This window comes from Schistocerca gregaria, chromosome 1, assembly GCF_023897955.1.
Source record: "Schistocerca gregaria isolate iqSchGreg1 chromosome 1, iqSchGreg1.2, whole genome shotgun sequence".
Lineage (NCBI taxonomy): Eukaryota > Metazoa > Arthropoda > Insecta > Orthoptera > Acrididae > Schistocerca > Schistocerca gregaria.
In genome coordinates, this window is record NC_064920.1 from 939124022 (window position 1) to 939142259 (window position 18238).

Consider the following 18238-nt stretch of genomic DNA (forward strand, 5'->3'; position numbering starts at 1 on the left):
TTAAGAAAATTATGATTTTTTAATTTTTATTTTTTTAATTTTTTTCTCAAAAATGAAATTTTATCTGTATCGGTACTTTTCAATTAAAGTAGGTTTATTTGCGTATTCACTAATGAACCCGATTATTCACAGTCTTATAGAATTTGAATGACTTATCTTGCTCTTTAATGACGACTTTGTGCAAATTTTCACCTTTTCTGTAGAAATGCACTTTCCATAAAGGATATTAATTGGAAGGAAAAGAGATTATCTACTACCAGAGAGGTGACACCAAGTGCGGCCATATAAGCAGCCAGCATAGCAGCTTCCTACTTTTACTGCTGAAATCGGCATTCCCGGCTCCTCTTGTTTGTAGGCAGTGTTTAATTTTAATTTGCTCTGTCAATGTTTTTATCATTTCCAATCCCGTGGACATGTAACAAATACCCAATGAAATTTTCATTAGTTTCTTGTAACAAAAATATGAATCATTTATCTCAGAACTTTTTATCTCAACAAGATGATCTGTTCATATTTTGCTCAGCACTGTCCTTTAAACAGTCACCATTGAATATTGATGCGTGGAGGAATGCATGTTAATTAATAATTGCTTGTATAATTGGAAAAACTGATTGGAAAGAGTAGTAGAAAGAAATTTGAAGGTAATTTATGAATCAGTAACAATTGTGGGAGAACTTTAACTGGTACCAATAACAGCGGACCTTCAGTATCAATACAGTGAAGGTCAACATTCATAATTTGTGTTACGTACTGCTTCACATTAATTCCATTGTATTTAGTCTTGATTGCAACAATGTCAATGCAGGATCGCTCTTCCAGGATATTGCGTAAATTCTACTTGTCTGCTCCGAACCACTTGATGTAGGATCTCGGCAGCGAGTGAAATGATGAACAGATAGGAGTGGACATTTTAAATGTGCGAACAAATCTTGATTTTTCTAATAGCTTTTTATAACACTTTTAATGTACGATTGAAGTACACATTTTTTAACAATGCTAGTATAACGAATCCAAGCATACGTCTGTATGCTACCACTTACTGAAACAAAATTGTGAAGATACATGAATTTGCAAATTGAAGAGTGTCTTTCATACTTTGTTTCATAGAGATATCTAACTATTTATCAAAACATTATCCTTGACACAAAACAACTCATTAATTTACCTTTGGTGGGGTCTATAACCCATTCCGTTTACATATAGCTTAGATATAAGAAAAGAACGAAAAAATAATATGATTCAAACATATAATGAAAATAGTATTAGTGTAGTGCTTGTACATTTAGATATTTTGGCACTAAAGCAATAAATTTTGCTGAAATATACTAATTTTAGTAAATTTTCTCATTTTTTGGCACTTTGAAAGCATCAAACATACATCACACTATGCCCTGGTAGTGCTGGAATAACCATTTTTTACACTTTCAAAACATTTCACATGTATAGCATATATGAATTTCGCATAGCTGTAGGTAGAACCCAATAGTTTTGTCATACTTGGGAATTCTTAGGATGTTCAACTAAAAGCCAAGCATTATTGCTGTTTAGCTATTTAATTTATTCACTTGTAGCTCGCAACCATTTTTTGTTCTCATTTGACTACAATACACCAGGAAAACAGTTTGGTTCATTATGTCATAAACACCAACTTTTGTTAGCATCAAGAATACAGAACTTTCCATGGAGCTTGGTTTTCTTCATTGTCTATTGTTGTCCTGTTTATCTTCTCTTTTCTTCAAACATCCAGAACCTTCTGCTTTCAGGAACTTAGTTAGTTCTCTTAGTTTGTAACAATTTCTTCACTCGTAACATCCTACAGAATCAAGTGCACAAAGTTTCTTTTCCCCCTTTGACTTTCTATGAAAGCAACAGGTGTGTGACTCTTTTTGTATCTTCTGCTTGAGATACCACATCCCTGCATTTCAGATCTGAGATTTTTCCAAATGTATATCAAATTCAAAATTCACTACAGGAACTACAAACTACTACTAGCTTAATTTTAAATCATGGACCAAAATTTTACAAGTAAACCAGACCTGTCACTGCTATTACCATAACTAAACAGTTGCCAGTCGTTACCATAACTAAAAAGTTGCCAAAAAAGGCCTTATCATCAAACTTTGAAGAGGAAAGTTTGTATGAATGTAGCAGCCTATGCCAAAAATACTCAGGTGATCAAGTTTTCCTGCAACTTGATTTGAATCGTAGCTCATAAAGGAGTTTTGTCTGGTACTGAAGACATTCCTGTACGATTTAATGTATAAACTGCTGTGTTGGAAGCTTCAGCCCACGCTCCTTTGGCTCATCTACTAGAGTTCAGCATTGAATTTGCAGCTTCAACAGTTGTTCTAATTTTGTGTTCAGCTACATTTTGTTTGTGGATATAAGGTAGGCGAATTGATAATTCCATTCCTTTATCCAAAAGCAATTCCTTCACTTCCATATTATTTGATTATTTGTTTCTATCACATTAAAATTGTTTAACATTATGCCCAAGGTTTGAGCTTCCTTTAAAAATTAGATGCATAATAAACTGCATAATAAAATTCAATGAAGCTTACATGATTGTCTTTAATGTGTGCTCAGTACTATGTATCTTTAATGTCTGTAATCATTGATCCATTAACATAGGAATTGATTAACTGGCCAGTAACTACAGAGCAGTTTACTCATAATTTAAATGGTATTTATGCATCCCCCCCCCCCCCCCCCTCTCTCTCTCTCTCTCTCTCTCTCTCTCTCTCTCTCTCTCTCTCTCTCTCTCTCTCTCTCTCTCTCTCTCTCTCTCTCTTTTATTTTTTTAATTTATTTTTTTTACAAATTGTCACGACCTTCTATATTTTCAAATTTCTTCAATATTTCTTTACGTGTTGTTCATTTTGATGACCAAATCATTCATGAAAAAAAAGTGGTATTGTAGCCATTACATATGACAGCACTGACAGAACAAATGAAGTTTGCATCTGTCCATTCTAGCACTTAACCACTTATTTTGTAGTGTAATTGAGATATCAACAAAGTACGAGGCAAGTTTTTTAAGTAAGTACCATTTTGAAATTAAAAAAAGAAGATATCTCAATAATTTCATTTTTACATGAAAGCTTGTACCTTAATCTACTTTTCTACATAATTTCTGTTAATATTGAGGCACTTGTCATAACGTTGTGCCAGTTTTTGAATACCCTCCTCATAGAAATTTGCTGCCTGACTTGTTAAGCACTGCATCACCACTGCTTTGACTTAGTCATCATCGTGAGGATGCTGAGCGCCCAGGTGTTTCTTCAAGTGCTGGAACATAAATCGTAAAGCATCTGTTTTCTCTCACTCTATTGTCCACTTCCTGCACCAAACTTTCATTAATGACCGAAGGACGCCCACTTCGTTGTTCATCATGACCAGTTGTGCAGCCATATTTAAATGCTCTCACCCACTTTCTTACCATTCCCTCACTCATAATGTTTTCGCCATAAACTGCACAGATCTCATGATTAATATCGATCGTTTTTAGACCTTTAGCATTAAGAAATCTTATAACAGCCCGTACTTCACAGTTGGCGGGACTCAATTATTATCAGAGGCATCTTTAAACACTTGACACACAACATAAACAAGGAAAAATCTGACTGTAATGACATCAGTGCATAAACAACAGATGTAGGTACCCAGTGTGCATGCGCAGAACGCCGACCACAGTGATGCGGCCGCAGTGTGGCAAACACACCTCATACTATTTATTCAGGGTAATCTGCTCTGTAGCACCACTGTCACAGTACTCTTTATTTGCATCAGTAGTTTTGTGGTGTATGAAGTGAGTACATTATTTCTGCTGAACTTCTCCTTCTGCCTTGCATCAGCACTGTCATGTGTTCTGTTGACACTCCACTGCCCAATTACATAGTTGTCTGCATTTATTATACAGAAATTTTCATTTTGCTTGCCCTTTTGAAATATTCATGTACTGTTATTTTGTTCCCTTTTTCGCATGTTAGAAATAACAAACATATTTGTTGTCATATTTTGTTCAGGCACTTCATTAACTCAGAATTCACGGTAAGTAAATTCAGATATTAATTTTCTGAGGTTGTATCCATAAATCTTTTCCCTACACAGCAGATAAAATTTATCCATTTAATATTCTTTCAGTCAACACTTCCCTTCTTTTTTTGCCAATTCGTTATTTAGATCTATGAAAAACTTGTGTGCTAACATCTACTGTTTGATCATGCTTGATCAAAATAGAGTTTTCAGTTAACTTGTTTAAACTTTGTGTGCTGCTACATTCAAATCATGCATGTAATTCATCCCTTTTGCTTTAGCAGTATTGCAAGTGAACATTTCATCAACAGGTTTACCAAGTGCAACAATCATAATGCTTCATGGTTCATGTCACTGCGGTAGACCTAGATGCGAGACCTCTTCCATACATCTTCCCATTACCATCTACTCCAGCCCTGTAGTCCTGTTACAGATATCTCCTGCCACATCAAAATCATGGCTGCCAATGAAAGTAGCTAGGACAATCTACCATCTTAGCAACAACAACTGTGTCATGTTCTACATGGGCATCACAACTAACAATCTGTTGTCAGTAATGAACGGTCACTGTCAGACAGTGGCCAAGAGACAACTGGACCACCCCTTGCCATGCATGCTGTCCAACACAGTGCACTTCACTTTGACTCCTGTGCCATCTGGATTCTTCCCACCAACACTATCAACACATTCTTGGTTCCTGTAACCCCCTGCCCTCCACCTGCCTATTCCCTTCGTCCTTGCTCTCTCACCAGCATTAAATACATCTTGTATCCCACCAATGAACCTTCACAGTTCTTTCCCCTTCTCTCCTCCCCTGTTTCCTTGTTAACCATCCTTGTGAAGAATATAGAATAATTGTCCATGTGGTAAGACAGAAGTCAGCTAGAGAAAGAATCTGAATGTGCATGGACCAACAGTGCAAGAGAGTCAAGTTCCATATCAACTAAATTTCTTCAAAATAGTACAAAGTTTTTTAAACAGGATAAGTGTGATTATTTGGACTCTGAACAATTATTACTCAGACACAACACCAGTTGTTTGTTTGCAGTTATCTTAAAAGATGTGTCACATGCTGTGACATGAGTACTATGTAAATATTAGATATCACTGTTGTTGTTTTATGTAATTAAAACGGGGAAGGGGGAGGGGGCTGTGTGGAACATACAAATTTTCAAATCTTTATCGAATTGACTTATCATTCTTCGTATTTATTTAATTGGTTCGAATGTAATTTTTTTAGTTTACTAATCCTTCGCCATATCATTTAAATCATATTGTCTATTTCATTTGCTCTTATTTTGTTTTATAATCTTTTTTACCATTTGGAGTATTTGTGTATATGACTTTTACTTATTTTTTATATGATGTCTTCTGTTTTGTCATTTTTATATTTTCATCAACGCTACTGTGTGGGTTTCTATTCCTCATATTGCTTAAATGTTGTTTTATTAATAACCCCTTCCTTAATTTAAATCTTCATCTGCATTATTTCCCCCCTGGTGCAATAAGAATTTGTTTTTAAATGTTTGTGTGATGATTGCCATCCAATAGAATGTACCTCTTGCAATTAAAATGACATTATTGAAACCTCTGCATAGCTAATGTAAATAAATAATTTCATACTTTGTTGTTGTTGTTGTTGGTTTCTCTCTCTCTCTCTCTCTCTCTCTCTCTCTCTCTCTCTCTCTTTTTTTTTTCACACTGATAGATCACCATTTTTAAATACTGTGATAGTGAAATAATAAAAATCACATGCACAGACATTCTGATCTTTCTTTTTTAACGACAGAGTAAGAGCACATGAAATAGTTAACATGATGTACCAAAATATTAGAAATTGTAAAAAAAAATGCATTTAAAACAATTAAATGAATAAAAATAATGTTCAAAGTTATTTAAATAAAAATTTTAAAGTAAGATGATTTCTAGCACCTGACAGGATTCAAACCCACAACCTTCTGCAAGTTACGATTGTACTTTAGTCACTACACCATAACACCACTGTGTACTACATCATTTTTAAGGTTCCCAAATATCACGCAAAATATGAGCCACTGGGCTGAATGGCTGCAGGGCGTAAATAGTTTCAAAAAGTCAATCACACACCTGGGAACCTCTTCTTGTCAGTGTGTAATAGTCTAAAATGAGGTGACAGGCTTGTTCAAGTAGGTATGTAGCAACACTCACACTCTCACTCTCATATAATCATCTACACATGCTGTGAACATTCCACTGAGCTCTCTCGTCCACAAATATCTCAAAAGGTGTAGTTGATTCTAATGGCTCACCTCTCTGCATATTATGTAGCAAGCTATTTTACAACAATTGTACAGTCCATGGCACCTTTTAAGATATGCCAACATTTAGACAGTATACATCCCGATTGCAAAGGTAAAAATGAAGAACTTTTTTATACATAAGAAAGAACTGTTATTAAGAAGCCAAAAGACTATGAAGTATGCAACACTAACTGTGAATGAAAAAGCCATGGATGCATTGTATTTGGTCAGCTATCCTATTGCACAAGTGAGCAAAGCACACACTGTCACATAATTGTACGATATCCATAGAAATGTTCACTCAAAAGACAATGTGTCATGTTCACATCACTGCCAATTAACTCTATTGGAAAAGAAATTTTTAGCACAATTAACAATTTGTTCAAACAAACCTTCCAGTTGTGACAATATTTGTACAGTGTGGTGGTGGTTAGTATTTATCGCCTCGTCGGCAACGAGGTCATTGGAGACGGAGCGCAAGCTCGGGTTAGGGAAGGATTGGGAAGGAAATCGGCCGTGCCCTCTCAAAGGAACCATCCCGGCATTTGCCTGAAACGATTTAGGGAAATCACGGAAAACTTAAATCAGGATGGCCGGAGACGGGATTGAACCGTCGTCCTCCCGAATGCGAGTCCAGTGTGCTAACCACTGTGCCACCTTGCTCGGTAATATTTGTACAAACGGGGCCAAGGCAGTGACTGGTAAGGAGCAGTATCACTAATAAGTAAAGCACCCAGTTATTGTATCCTGTATGAACAAGAGCTTGTGATAAACAAGATTTCAAATCTAAAATTGGTTCTTGATGAAGTAGTAAAAATTATCGGTTACATTAATTCCACTCTCTTCAGTGCCGAATGTTTACAATATTGCGTGAAGATTATGGGAGCAGATATAAAATGCTCTGTTGCACACCAAGGTTAGATTGTTACTTCAGGGAAGACTTAACAAAGTTATTCAAACTAAGTTCTGAATTACAAACTTTTATAACACACTCTTCTTTTAAGGTAAATCCAATTGAGTGATAAGAGTTGTTCAGACTAGCATTTTCAGCAGATATATTTGGAAAAATTAATGAGTTTAAATCTATCTATACAAGGAAAACAAACGACTGTTTTCAATAATAATAACAAAATAACAGTCTTCAAAAAAATTAATATTTGGATTGTTTGTGTTGGGTAGAAAGAACTAGAAAGCTTTTTAACCATGAAGGTGTTCATTAGTGAGACAGCAACATTACCAAATAAAATATTTGAAGAACTGATTCAACGTTCCCTCAGTATGTGTGTGTCTGAGACTCACGTTCCAGAAGAGCAGAATACATACAAAACTAAAAATAAATTGAGGGGTTAAGAATCTTTTAGTACTAAATTTGCAAAAGCCAGAAAATATGTCAACAAAATCTATGAATCCTGTTTAGGAACGATATATTTCGATAGGCTACCATTCCCAACAACATAATTGTGTGTAATGGCATTGTCAGCATATGCTGCTACATAGATAAAATACTACAATAGGCTGGATAATGAACCTGACGTGCAGCTTCAACTGTTATCTATAAAACCTCATGTTGAACAGTCGGTCAGAAATAAAAACCTTCATATCTTCCATTAAATGGAAACAATTTTATCAATTTACATTGGAATCAGTACAGTGTATTTTACTATTGTGTGTTGTTTTGTACAGCATTGTAGAAGTCAGTAATCCATAATGTACTTATTTTTGTACGATTTTCATTAAATTATTATCTGAGAATGTGCTGAAAAGTAATACCTTCAAAGTTCTTATGCTGTTGTTGTTGTTGTTGTGGTCTTCAGTCCAGAGACTGGTTTGATGCAGCTCTCCATGCTACTCTATCCTGTGCAAGCTCCTTCATCTCCCAGTACCTACTGCAACCTACATCCTTCTGAATCTGTTTAGTGTATTCATCTCTTGGTCTCCCTCTACGATTTTCCCCCCTCCACAATGCCCTCCAGTACTAAACTGGTGATCCCTCAATGTCTCAGAACATGTCCTACCAACCGGTCCCTTCTTCTTGTCAAGTTGTGCCACAAGCTCCTCTTCTCCCCAATTCTATTCAATACCTCCTCATTAGTTATGTGGTCTACCCATCTGATCTTGAGCATTCTTCTGTAGCACCACATTTCGAAAGTTTCTAATCTCTTCCTGTCCAAACTATTTATCGTCCATGTTTCACTTCCATACATGGCTACACTCCATACAAATACTTTCAGAAACGACTTCCTGACACTTAAATCTATACTCGATGTTAACAAATTTCTCTTCTTCAGAAACGCTTTCCTTGCCATTGCCAGTCTACATTTTATATCCTCTCTACTTCGACCATCATCAGTTATTTTGCTCCCCAAATAGCAAAACTCCTTCACTACTTTAAGTGTCTCATTTCCTAATCTAATTCCCTCAGCATCAGCTAAAGCTCTTAAAGCTCTTTAAATAAAATTAATTTCATTAACATTCTACATCTTTAGCCTACATATTAATTCCAGAAAATAGTCACCCTGGTGATCAGTTTGTTGATCCTGCAATGTGGAATGTTTAGATTTGTTGACTGCACCACAGCTGCATCTGTGCTTGCATCACTATGAAAGCAAAGTCCTCAAGTCAGCACTGTGTGTGTGTGTGTGTGTGTGTGTGTGTGTGTGTGTGTGTGTGAGGGGGGAGGGGGGGGGGTGTTTTCCTGAGGGACTAATCTGCTGAGGTCATCGGTCCCTAGACTTACACTCTACTTAAACGAACTTGTGCTAAAGACCGCGCGCGCACGCATGCATGCACGTGCGCGCCCGAGGGAGGACTGAAACCTCCAGCAGGAGTCTGCACTGTATGGAGTACAATTAATGATAGTGAACCCAAGGCATTGGCTTGTTGCAGATGTCTCAGTGCTCATGTGTGGTATGGCATTGTCATGCTGAAGGAGAGCATGCTCCATATGCACATAAACTCTTCGAATTTCTGCTTTCAGCTTTCTGAAAATTTCGTCAAGCACTGAAATAGTTACATTCAACGCCACCAGATTGTTGTTGCACTATAATTTGGAGCCCTCCAGCGGCAAAGAGTTAAAACTTCTCTCGGTGAAGCCAGAAAGTTGACCGTGTAATATGCATGAAATACAATACCTCAACTGATACTGAGAACAGAATAAAAAATTTGGAGGGGTTACCGTTCAGCAATCCCTCATAATTAAAAAATGGCCATAAAATCCGGTTTTACTAATTTTAGGACTCCATGAAATATTAAATATTTTAAAATGATTTTATTGCTAAAAAAGTTCGAGGACTGGTGGTGAAAGCTACATATGCCAAAAGATGTGCAGTTTAATGCAGTTATTCTCAGACATTACACATGCATTTATGCCTTGTAGATCACATTAACAGCGAAAACATAAATGGCAGTTTCACGTGAAATACTACACAGAAAGGAAACATGCAAAAAAGTAACAAAAGAGTTTTCAGTCACCTTTGAAGATGGTGTCTTCACTATTGACATCAGGCATATCAATTTTGAATGACGCCTAATTTATATTGTTGTAATTTAAATGAAATTGCACTTGTTTTCTAAATATATATTAACAGTAACCATTCTGCACAAATATGAGGAGGAAATTTGTGGGGTTCTCATATGCTGTTATCATATCTAATGTATGTGTAATAGAATAAGTGTTACATTTGCATTTTCAAATACTTAAAATTCCGTGTCATACAGCTTGTCATTTGAATATTTTAACAATAATTTAATCATAACTGCAAACATTTCTCTTTCGTTTGAGATTGTACATTCTGTAGCTATTGGGATTTGTGAGCGATTAATGTTTTTGTAAGCTGTGAAAAATTGTCATTCTTAATTTGCACCATATCTCTGTTAATAATTGTCAGCAGAATGCCTCAAAAAGTCGCTGAATTCGCCTCAAAGAGGCAAACAAAATGATTTACTCAGATTCGCTGTTGCTTCATTAAATCCCATGAAAATTAATATTACAGTGGATACATTGTGCTTCCATAGAAGTCCTCCCAAGTTACACAACTCCAAAGTCTTCTGGATAAGCCTGTCACTGGGTCTTTCCTACTTCTACTCTGATAAGAAGTGTTTGCTACCGCTCCTCTTATGTCTACCTCTTGTACTGCCCTTCTGTCCCATTCTATGGCTTGAGACAAGTCTTAGCCCTCACATCTTTGTTCGTTCTAAAGTCTGTTTTTTAAGGAATAAATTAATTAAAATTTTAGAGCATGATTGTACAAGTTCATATATGATGATAAACAGTTGAAATAAGATTTGTGAGAAGTATATCATACAATTGTGTGTTGTTGTTGTTGTTGTTGTTGTTGTGGTCTTCAGTCCCGAGACTGGTTTGATGCAGCTCTCCATGCTGCTCTCTCCTGTGAAAGCTTCTTCATCTCCCAGTACCTACTGCAACCTACATCCTTCTGAATCTGCTTAGTGTAGTCATCTCTTGGTCTCCCTCTACGATTTTTACCCTCCACGCTGCCCTCCAATGCTAAATTTGTGATCCCTTGATGCCTCAAAACATGTCCTACCAACCGATCCCTTCTTTTTGTCAAGTTGTGCCACAAACTTCTCTTCTCCCCAATCCGATTCAATACTTCCTCATTAGTTATGTGATCTACCCATCTAATCTTCAACATTCTTCTGTAGCACCTAATTTCGAAGGCTTCTATTCTCTTCTTGTCCAAACTATTTATCGTCCATGTTTCACTTCCATACATGGCTACACTCTATACAAATACTTTCAGAAACGACTTCCTGACACTTAAATCTATACTCGATGTTAACAAATTTCTCTTCTTCAGAAACGCTTTTCTTGCCATTGCCAGTCTACATTTTATATCCTCTCTACTTCGACCATCATCAGTTATTTTGCTCCCCAAATAGCAAAACTCCTTCACTACTTTAAGTGTCTCATTTCCTAAACTAATTCTCTCAGCATCACCCGACTTAATTCGACTACATTCCATTATCCTTGTTTTGCTTTTGTTGATGTTCATCTTATATCCTCCTTTCAAGACACTACCCATTCCGTTCAACTGCTCTTCCAAGTCCTTTGCTGTCTCTGACAGAATTACAGTGTCATCTGTGAACCTCAATGTTTTTATTTCTTCTCCATGGATTTTAATACCTACTCCGAATTTTTCTTTTGTTTCCTTCACTGCTTGCTCAATATACAGATGGAATAACATCGGGGAGAGACTACAACCCTGTCTCACTCCCTTCCCAACCACTGCCTCCCTTTCATGTCCCTCGACTCTGGTTTCTGTACAAATTGTAAATAGCCTTGTGCTCCCTGTATTTTACCCCTGCCACCTTCAGAATTTGAAAGAGAGTATTTCAGTCAACATTGTCAAAAGCTTTCGCCAAGTCTACAAATGCTAGAAACGTAGGTTTGCCTTTCCTTAATCTTTCTTCTAAGATAAGTCATAGGGTCAGTATTGCCTCATGTGTTCCAACATTTCCATGGAATCCAAACTGATCTTCCCTGAGGTCGGCTTCTACTAGTTTTTCCATTCGTCTGTAAATAATTCGCGTTAGTATTTTGCAGTTGTGACTTATTAAACTGATAGTTCGGTAATTTTCACATCTGTCAACACCTGCTTTCTTTGGGATTGGAATTATTATATTCTTCTTGAAGTCTGAGGGTATTTTGCCTGTCTCATACATCTTGCTCACCAGATGGTAGAGTTTTGTCAGGACTGGCTCTCCCAAGGCTGTCAGTAGTTCCAATAGAATATTGGCCTTGTTTCGATTCAGGTCTTTCAGTGCTCTGTCAAACTCTTCACGCAGTATCAGATCTCCCATTTCATCTTCATCTACATCCTCTTCCATTTCCATAATATTGTCCTCAAGTACATCGCCCTTGTATAGACCCTCTATATACTCCTTCCACCTTTCTGCTTTCCCTTCTTTGCTTAGAACTGGGTTTCCATCTGAGCTCTTGATGTTCATACAAGTGGTTCTCTTATCTCCAAAGGTCTCTCTAATTTTCCTGTAGGCAGTAACTATCTTATCCCTAGTGAGATAAGCCTCTACATCCTTACATTTGTCCTCTAGCCACCCCTGCTTAGCCATTTTGCACTTCTTGTTGATCTCATTTTTGAGACGTCTGTATTCCTTTTTGCCTGCTTCATTTACTGCATTTTTATATTTTCTCCGTTCATCAATTAGGTTCAATATTTCTTCTGTTACCCAAGGATTTCTACTAGCGCTTGTCTTTTTACCTACTTGATCCTCTGCTGCCTTCACTAATTCATCCCTCAAAGCTACCCTCTTCTTCTACTGTATTTCTTTCCCCCATTGCTGTCAATTGCTTCCTTTTGCTCTCCCTGAAACTCTGTACAACCTCTGTTTCTTTTAGTTTATGCAGGTCCCATCTCCTTAAATTCCCACTTTTTTGCAGTTTCTTCAGCTTTAATCTACAGGTCATAACCAATAGATTGTGGTCAGAGTCCACATCTGCCCCTGGAAATGTCTTACAATTTAAAACCTGGTTCCTAAATCTCTGTCTTACCATTATATAATCTACCTGAAACCTGTCAGTATCTCCATGCTTCATCCATGTATACAGCCTTCTTTTATGATTCTTGAACCAAGTGTTAGCTATGATTAAGTTACGCTCTGTGCAAAATTCTACCAGACGGCGTCCTTTTTCATTTCTTTGCACCAGTCCATATTCACCTACTACTTTTCCTTCTCTCCCTTTTCCTACTACCGAATTCCAGTCACCCATGACTACTAAATTTTCACCACCCTTCACTATCTGAATAATTTCTTTTATTTGATCATACATTTCTTCAATTTCTTCGTCCTCTATTCCTATTTTCCTATTCATTATTAAACCTACTCCTGCATTACACCTACTTGATTGTGTGTTTATTACCCTGTATTCACCTGACCAAAAGTCTTGTTCCTCCTGCCACTGAACTTCACTAATTCCCACCATATCTAACTTTAACCTATCCATTTCCCTTTTTAAATTTTCTAACCTACCTGCCTGATTAAGGGATCTGACATTCCACGCTCTGATCCGTAGAACGCTAGTTTTCTTTCTCCTGATCACGACATCCTCTTGAGTAGTCCCCACCCGGAGATCCGAATGGGGGACTATTTTACCTCCGGAATATTTTACCCAAGAGGATGCCATCATCATTTAATCATACAGTAAAGCTGCATGCCCTCGGGAAAAATTACGGCCGTAGTTTCCCCATGCTTTCAGACGTTCGCAGTACCAGCACAGCAAGGCTGTTTTGGTTATTGTTACAAGGCCAGATCAGTCAATCATCCAGACTGTTGCCCCTGCAACTACTGAAAAGGTTGCTGTCCCTCTTCAGGAACCACACGTTTGTCTGGCCTCTCAACAGATACCCCTCCGTTGTGGTTGCACCTACGGTACGGCTATCTGTATCGCTGAGGCACGCAAGCCTCCCCACCAACGGCAAGGTCCATGGTTCATGGGGGGATGATTGTGTGTATATTATCCTAAATGAAGTTTTGCTCAATAGTTAGAATATTTCTCAAGTCTACATCAAAAACACATGGAATTGGAAATTGCAGAAATGTGTAAAGTTAAAAATCATTACATTCCATCTTGGCGTGGTGATATGGCAGCTTTATTATTGCTGCTATTTAAAAAAGTTGTTGCACAGTATTCTTTATTAACTCAAGAACTATGTGTCTTGTATGGATTCAGCATTATCAGGTATTTTGATTTTTTTTTTAAAACATAAGCTGAGGGTTCCCTATCCATGTGAAATGTTGTTATTGAGTTAATAAGGAACACTGTGCAATCTAAAGCTGTTTTTTTAAATAGTGTAAAGTTTAAGTATAATCCATTTATTGATCCAAAAGCTATTGTCAGTTTTTTTGTTTACTCATTTATTTATTGTGTGTAGTGCCCAGTGTTGTATTGTGTCTGGACCTTACTAACCAGGAGACAGGAGATTGAGAGGTGAACATGTCTCTTTGCTTATCAATATGTGCAGTATGATCCCGTTGCCGCTGTTATCTGCGTCTTTACCATATATATTCTCACACTTCACTGTCAGTGTACATTAAGCTTGTGTTGAGGGCTATAATTTCCTTATCACTTTCATTGTATGCTATTTCTGCTAGCTTAATGCCTCTGGTTGATTACATTAAATCTATCTCACAGAAAACAACCAATATGAATCAGAACAATTATATTACTAGCCACAGGTATAGTTTGCAAATTTCTGTGTAAATAGCTCCTGCAGTGGACATGTCACTAGAATCTAAAATATTTACAGCTTTTGCATCTCCCTCAAAGAATACAGTTCCAATAGCAGGAATTTCCTCAAAGAAGCAGGATGTTGATACTCAAAACAACCTGTGCATGCAAATGCTCTTTCTAACATCACAGAATACAGCATCTGTGAGAAATAGATTATCTGCACATGCCTTGTTGTTGTTGATACCTACGATTACATTGACTGAATTGAGAAGTTTGGGCATTTTGTTCTGTACAGATATGGTACCTTTCCATTCATAGTATTTTTGAAAAATACATTTAGTGCTGTCCTTGACTCTAGTTGTAAACATATTTACAGCCAGTTTATGGTTGGCACACACAACACTATAGCATTGTTGGGAAATTACGGTGCAGTATTTTGCAAGTTTTTTGAAGCTTTCTACCAGTTGTCTGTAAGATCCAGTAACGGTAGGTATATAAACCTATGCTGAATGTTAAATACACCTTTAAAATGCAATGTGTATAATGGTTAGTAAGTGAGTAGTGGATGTTTAAGTTGTGTGAATGAGGCTCAAAATTGTGCGATCTGTGTTGTGAAATCAACTTGGTTTTTGTACAGGAAGTTTTCATTGTTTTGGATAAGCCCATCTATTTGATTGTACTGTGATACCAACTGGTTTACTGTTGATGTGGGTGAAATGTTTCTAAAGGACCTTCCTTGATCACAGATGGGAGTACAACATACTTGGTTTTTGTACAGACGTTTTTATTGTTTTGGATAAGGCCATCTATTTGATTGTACTGAGAGACTAATAGGTTTACTGCTGCTATGAGTTAAATGTTCATAAAATTCATTTCTTGATTACAGATGGAGTAAGACATGCTGTGACAAGTGCTGGAATGAGAGAGACACCAGATATGGAAGCAGCTGGAGAAGATTTAGAGCTTCAGGCTGCTTATCGTGAACAGATGAAGTTGTCTTTCCAGGACAATGTAGGCACAAGTTCTGATGTGACAAATGAACGATTCCCAAATACAACAAAATATTTTGAAAAATAATGTACTATTCCTTGTGATTTGCATGATTGCCACTTGTGGACATTACATTACTTCTGTTGAAGATAACTTTGCAGTTGAGTTCCTGTCACTGTACGACATATATTTGCCTATTACGACACTTGGTGCAACTAGTGTGCCATAATTTCAAATGTGAACGCAGTTGGTGTTGAAATTATATTACTAAAAACCAGCTGTTGAGGGAGACACACATACTGCACTTCCAACAACTGGAAATAGATTAGAGTTCATGCTGAGCATTTATTTGATAATGTAATTCTAAACTGGTTTGCATTAATCAAGTATTAATCGTAATCATTTTTACCTTTTACTTCAAGTAATTTGACATAGTTGAAATTAAACTTTGATTTGATATCTCTAAATTTGATTATTCATATATCTATAATACATTTTGAATTTCTTTTATTGAAATGATGTCGAAATTGTGTAGCAGCTGTTCAGGAATGTTGAGCCTTGGAAATTTTTGCAAGTGCACCATTTGCAGTTGCTCACTCTTCACATCAGTGTATCTTATTATTCATTAAAGGCAAAAATTTATAAGTTGTCAACATTCTGAGTATAGTTACTTCCTTAACTTCCTTAGACATAAGTTTACTTATTTACATTTACTTTCTGAGGAAATAATGTGATACGTATAGAAGGGCCATGTAATAAAATGAAATTCAAACCTATAATAACAACAATAAATAGTTGTAAGGCATATGAAAATGTAATAGGAACAAATTGATGATGTTAATAGATCTTTTTCACCTTAAAATTTCACAGGTTTAAATACAAAGTCAAATGAAAATCTAAGAGTTCATCTGTAAAATGCCCCAAATGCTAGAAACAGCATCTGAGTGATGTGGCAAACTTGTGAAATTGGTTTGGCGGGTATGGATAGATAACTTACAAATAGTTACCAGTGTTTATGAAGGTGTTACAGAATTTTAGGACATGTTTACTCTGATAAACTAATGAGGTACTGGAGGGTTGATAGTTCGAAACATAATTTGGGATGAATAATGATTTGTGGTAATATGTTGTTGCATGCAATTCTAATTTGCTTACCCAATTCCCATGCGTTTCTATTAAAGGGGCAGTCACTTAGTTTGAAACAAGACTAGTCCATTGTGAGCATTAACCATAAAATTTTGTTAAAAAAGTTGAAATGGATGCTTTATGGCAAAGCTTAATGGGTGTAAGGTATTGCAGACTCCATCTCCAATGTACTTATGTTTCAGTGACATGTACATGTCTGTACAAGCAATAGCTACATCTGCATACATACTCTGCAAGCTACCATACAGTGCATGGCAGGGGTACGTTGTGCCATTGCTAGTCATTTCCTTTCCTGTACCACTTGAAAATGGAGGGATTGAAAAATGATTGTCTGTGTGCCTCAGTAAGAGCACAAAGTTCTCTATCTTGTCTTCCCAGTCTTGTGTGAAATGTAGGTGGGCTGCAATTGAATCACACTGCAGTTAGCAGCAAATTCTGTCTCTAAATTTCCACAAACATTTCATGAAGAGAACATTGTCTTCCCTCCAGAGATTCTCATTTGAGTTCACAAAGCATTATTAATCTGTCCTAGTGGTATCCCAAACACTTGAGCAGGACTGAGGAATGGTCGCAGTAATGGTCTATATACATTCCCTTTTATAGAAGTGCTGCACTTGCCTGAAATTATCCCAATAATCCCAAGTTGACCATTTACCTTTCTGCACCTTACATGCTAGTTCCATTTCATGTCACTTTGCAACACTACGTCTAGATATTGAATCAATATGACTGTTCAGCAGGACACCACCAATACTGTAGATGAACATTACAGGATTGTTTTTCCTAGTTGTAAGAACAGATACCTCTCTTGGTAAGTTCATGTTTAATAATAAAAACCTAACAGCTATAAAATGCTGGAAAGGTAATCACTTAGAGAGGACATAAGACTGACATGTGGTGCACAGAAACGTTTAATAGAAAACAATCGTAACTAGCGTTTGATCTCTCTCTCTCTCTCTCTCTCTCTCTCTCTCTCTCTCTCTCTCTCTCTCTCTCTCTCTCTCTCTCTCTCTCTCTCTCTCTCTCTACTGATTATTGAAAGCAGCTGCCTGTGTAGATGGAGACTGGAGAGGGATTGGGGGGGGGGCACACTCAAGTTCAGAGTGTAGGGAATATAAGAGCACGGGGGGAGAGGTAGAGGGAGACAGACAAGGGAGGAGAGTGAAAACAAGGGGTGTACACACTTGGGATGGGTGGAGAAAGAGTGGTGGGAGAAGGCAGTAGAACGGAGTATGCGGATGGCCTGAGTGGTGAAGCAGCTGTTCAAGTAATTTGTGTTGTAGTTTGCAGCATGTTCAGCAACTGGATGGCCAAGTTTGCGGTTTTCCGTATTGGTCTTGCGGTAGCGTTCTCATTTCCCGTGCACGGGGTCCTGGGTTCAATTCCCGGCGGGGTCAGGGATTTTCTCTGCCTCGTGATGACTGGGTGTTGTGTGTCCTTCATCATAATTTCGTCGTTATTGACTCACAAGTCGCCGAAGTGGCGTCAACTAAAAACGACTTGCAATATGGCGGCCGAACTTCCCCCACATGGGGCCTCCCGGCCAACAATGCCATACGATCATTTCATTGCATTG

At 37.3% G+C, this 18238-nt stretch overlaps 1 protein-coding gene across 8 annotated transcripts in view; it reads left to right on the forward strand.

Annotated features, from left to right (window-relative positions):
* Positions 1-16169, forward strand: part of LOC126275354 (large proline-rich protein BAG6-like) — a 229037-nt gene extending 212868 nt beyond the window's left edge. For all 8 annotated transcript variants that reach the window (XM_049977192.1, XM_049977196.1, XM_049977189.1 and 5 more), the window contains exon 23: positions 15413-16169. In XM_049977192.1, coding sequence (XP_049833149.1) covers positions 15413-15603 — 191 coding nt within the window. In that variant the 3' untranslated portion in view covers positions 15604-16169. The remainder of the gene's footprint in view (positions 1-15412) is intronic.
* Positions 16170-18238: the final 2069 nt, after the last annotated feature.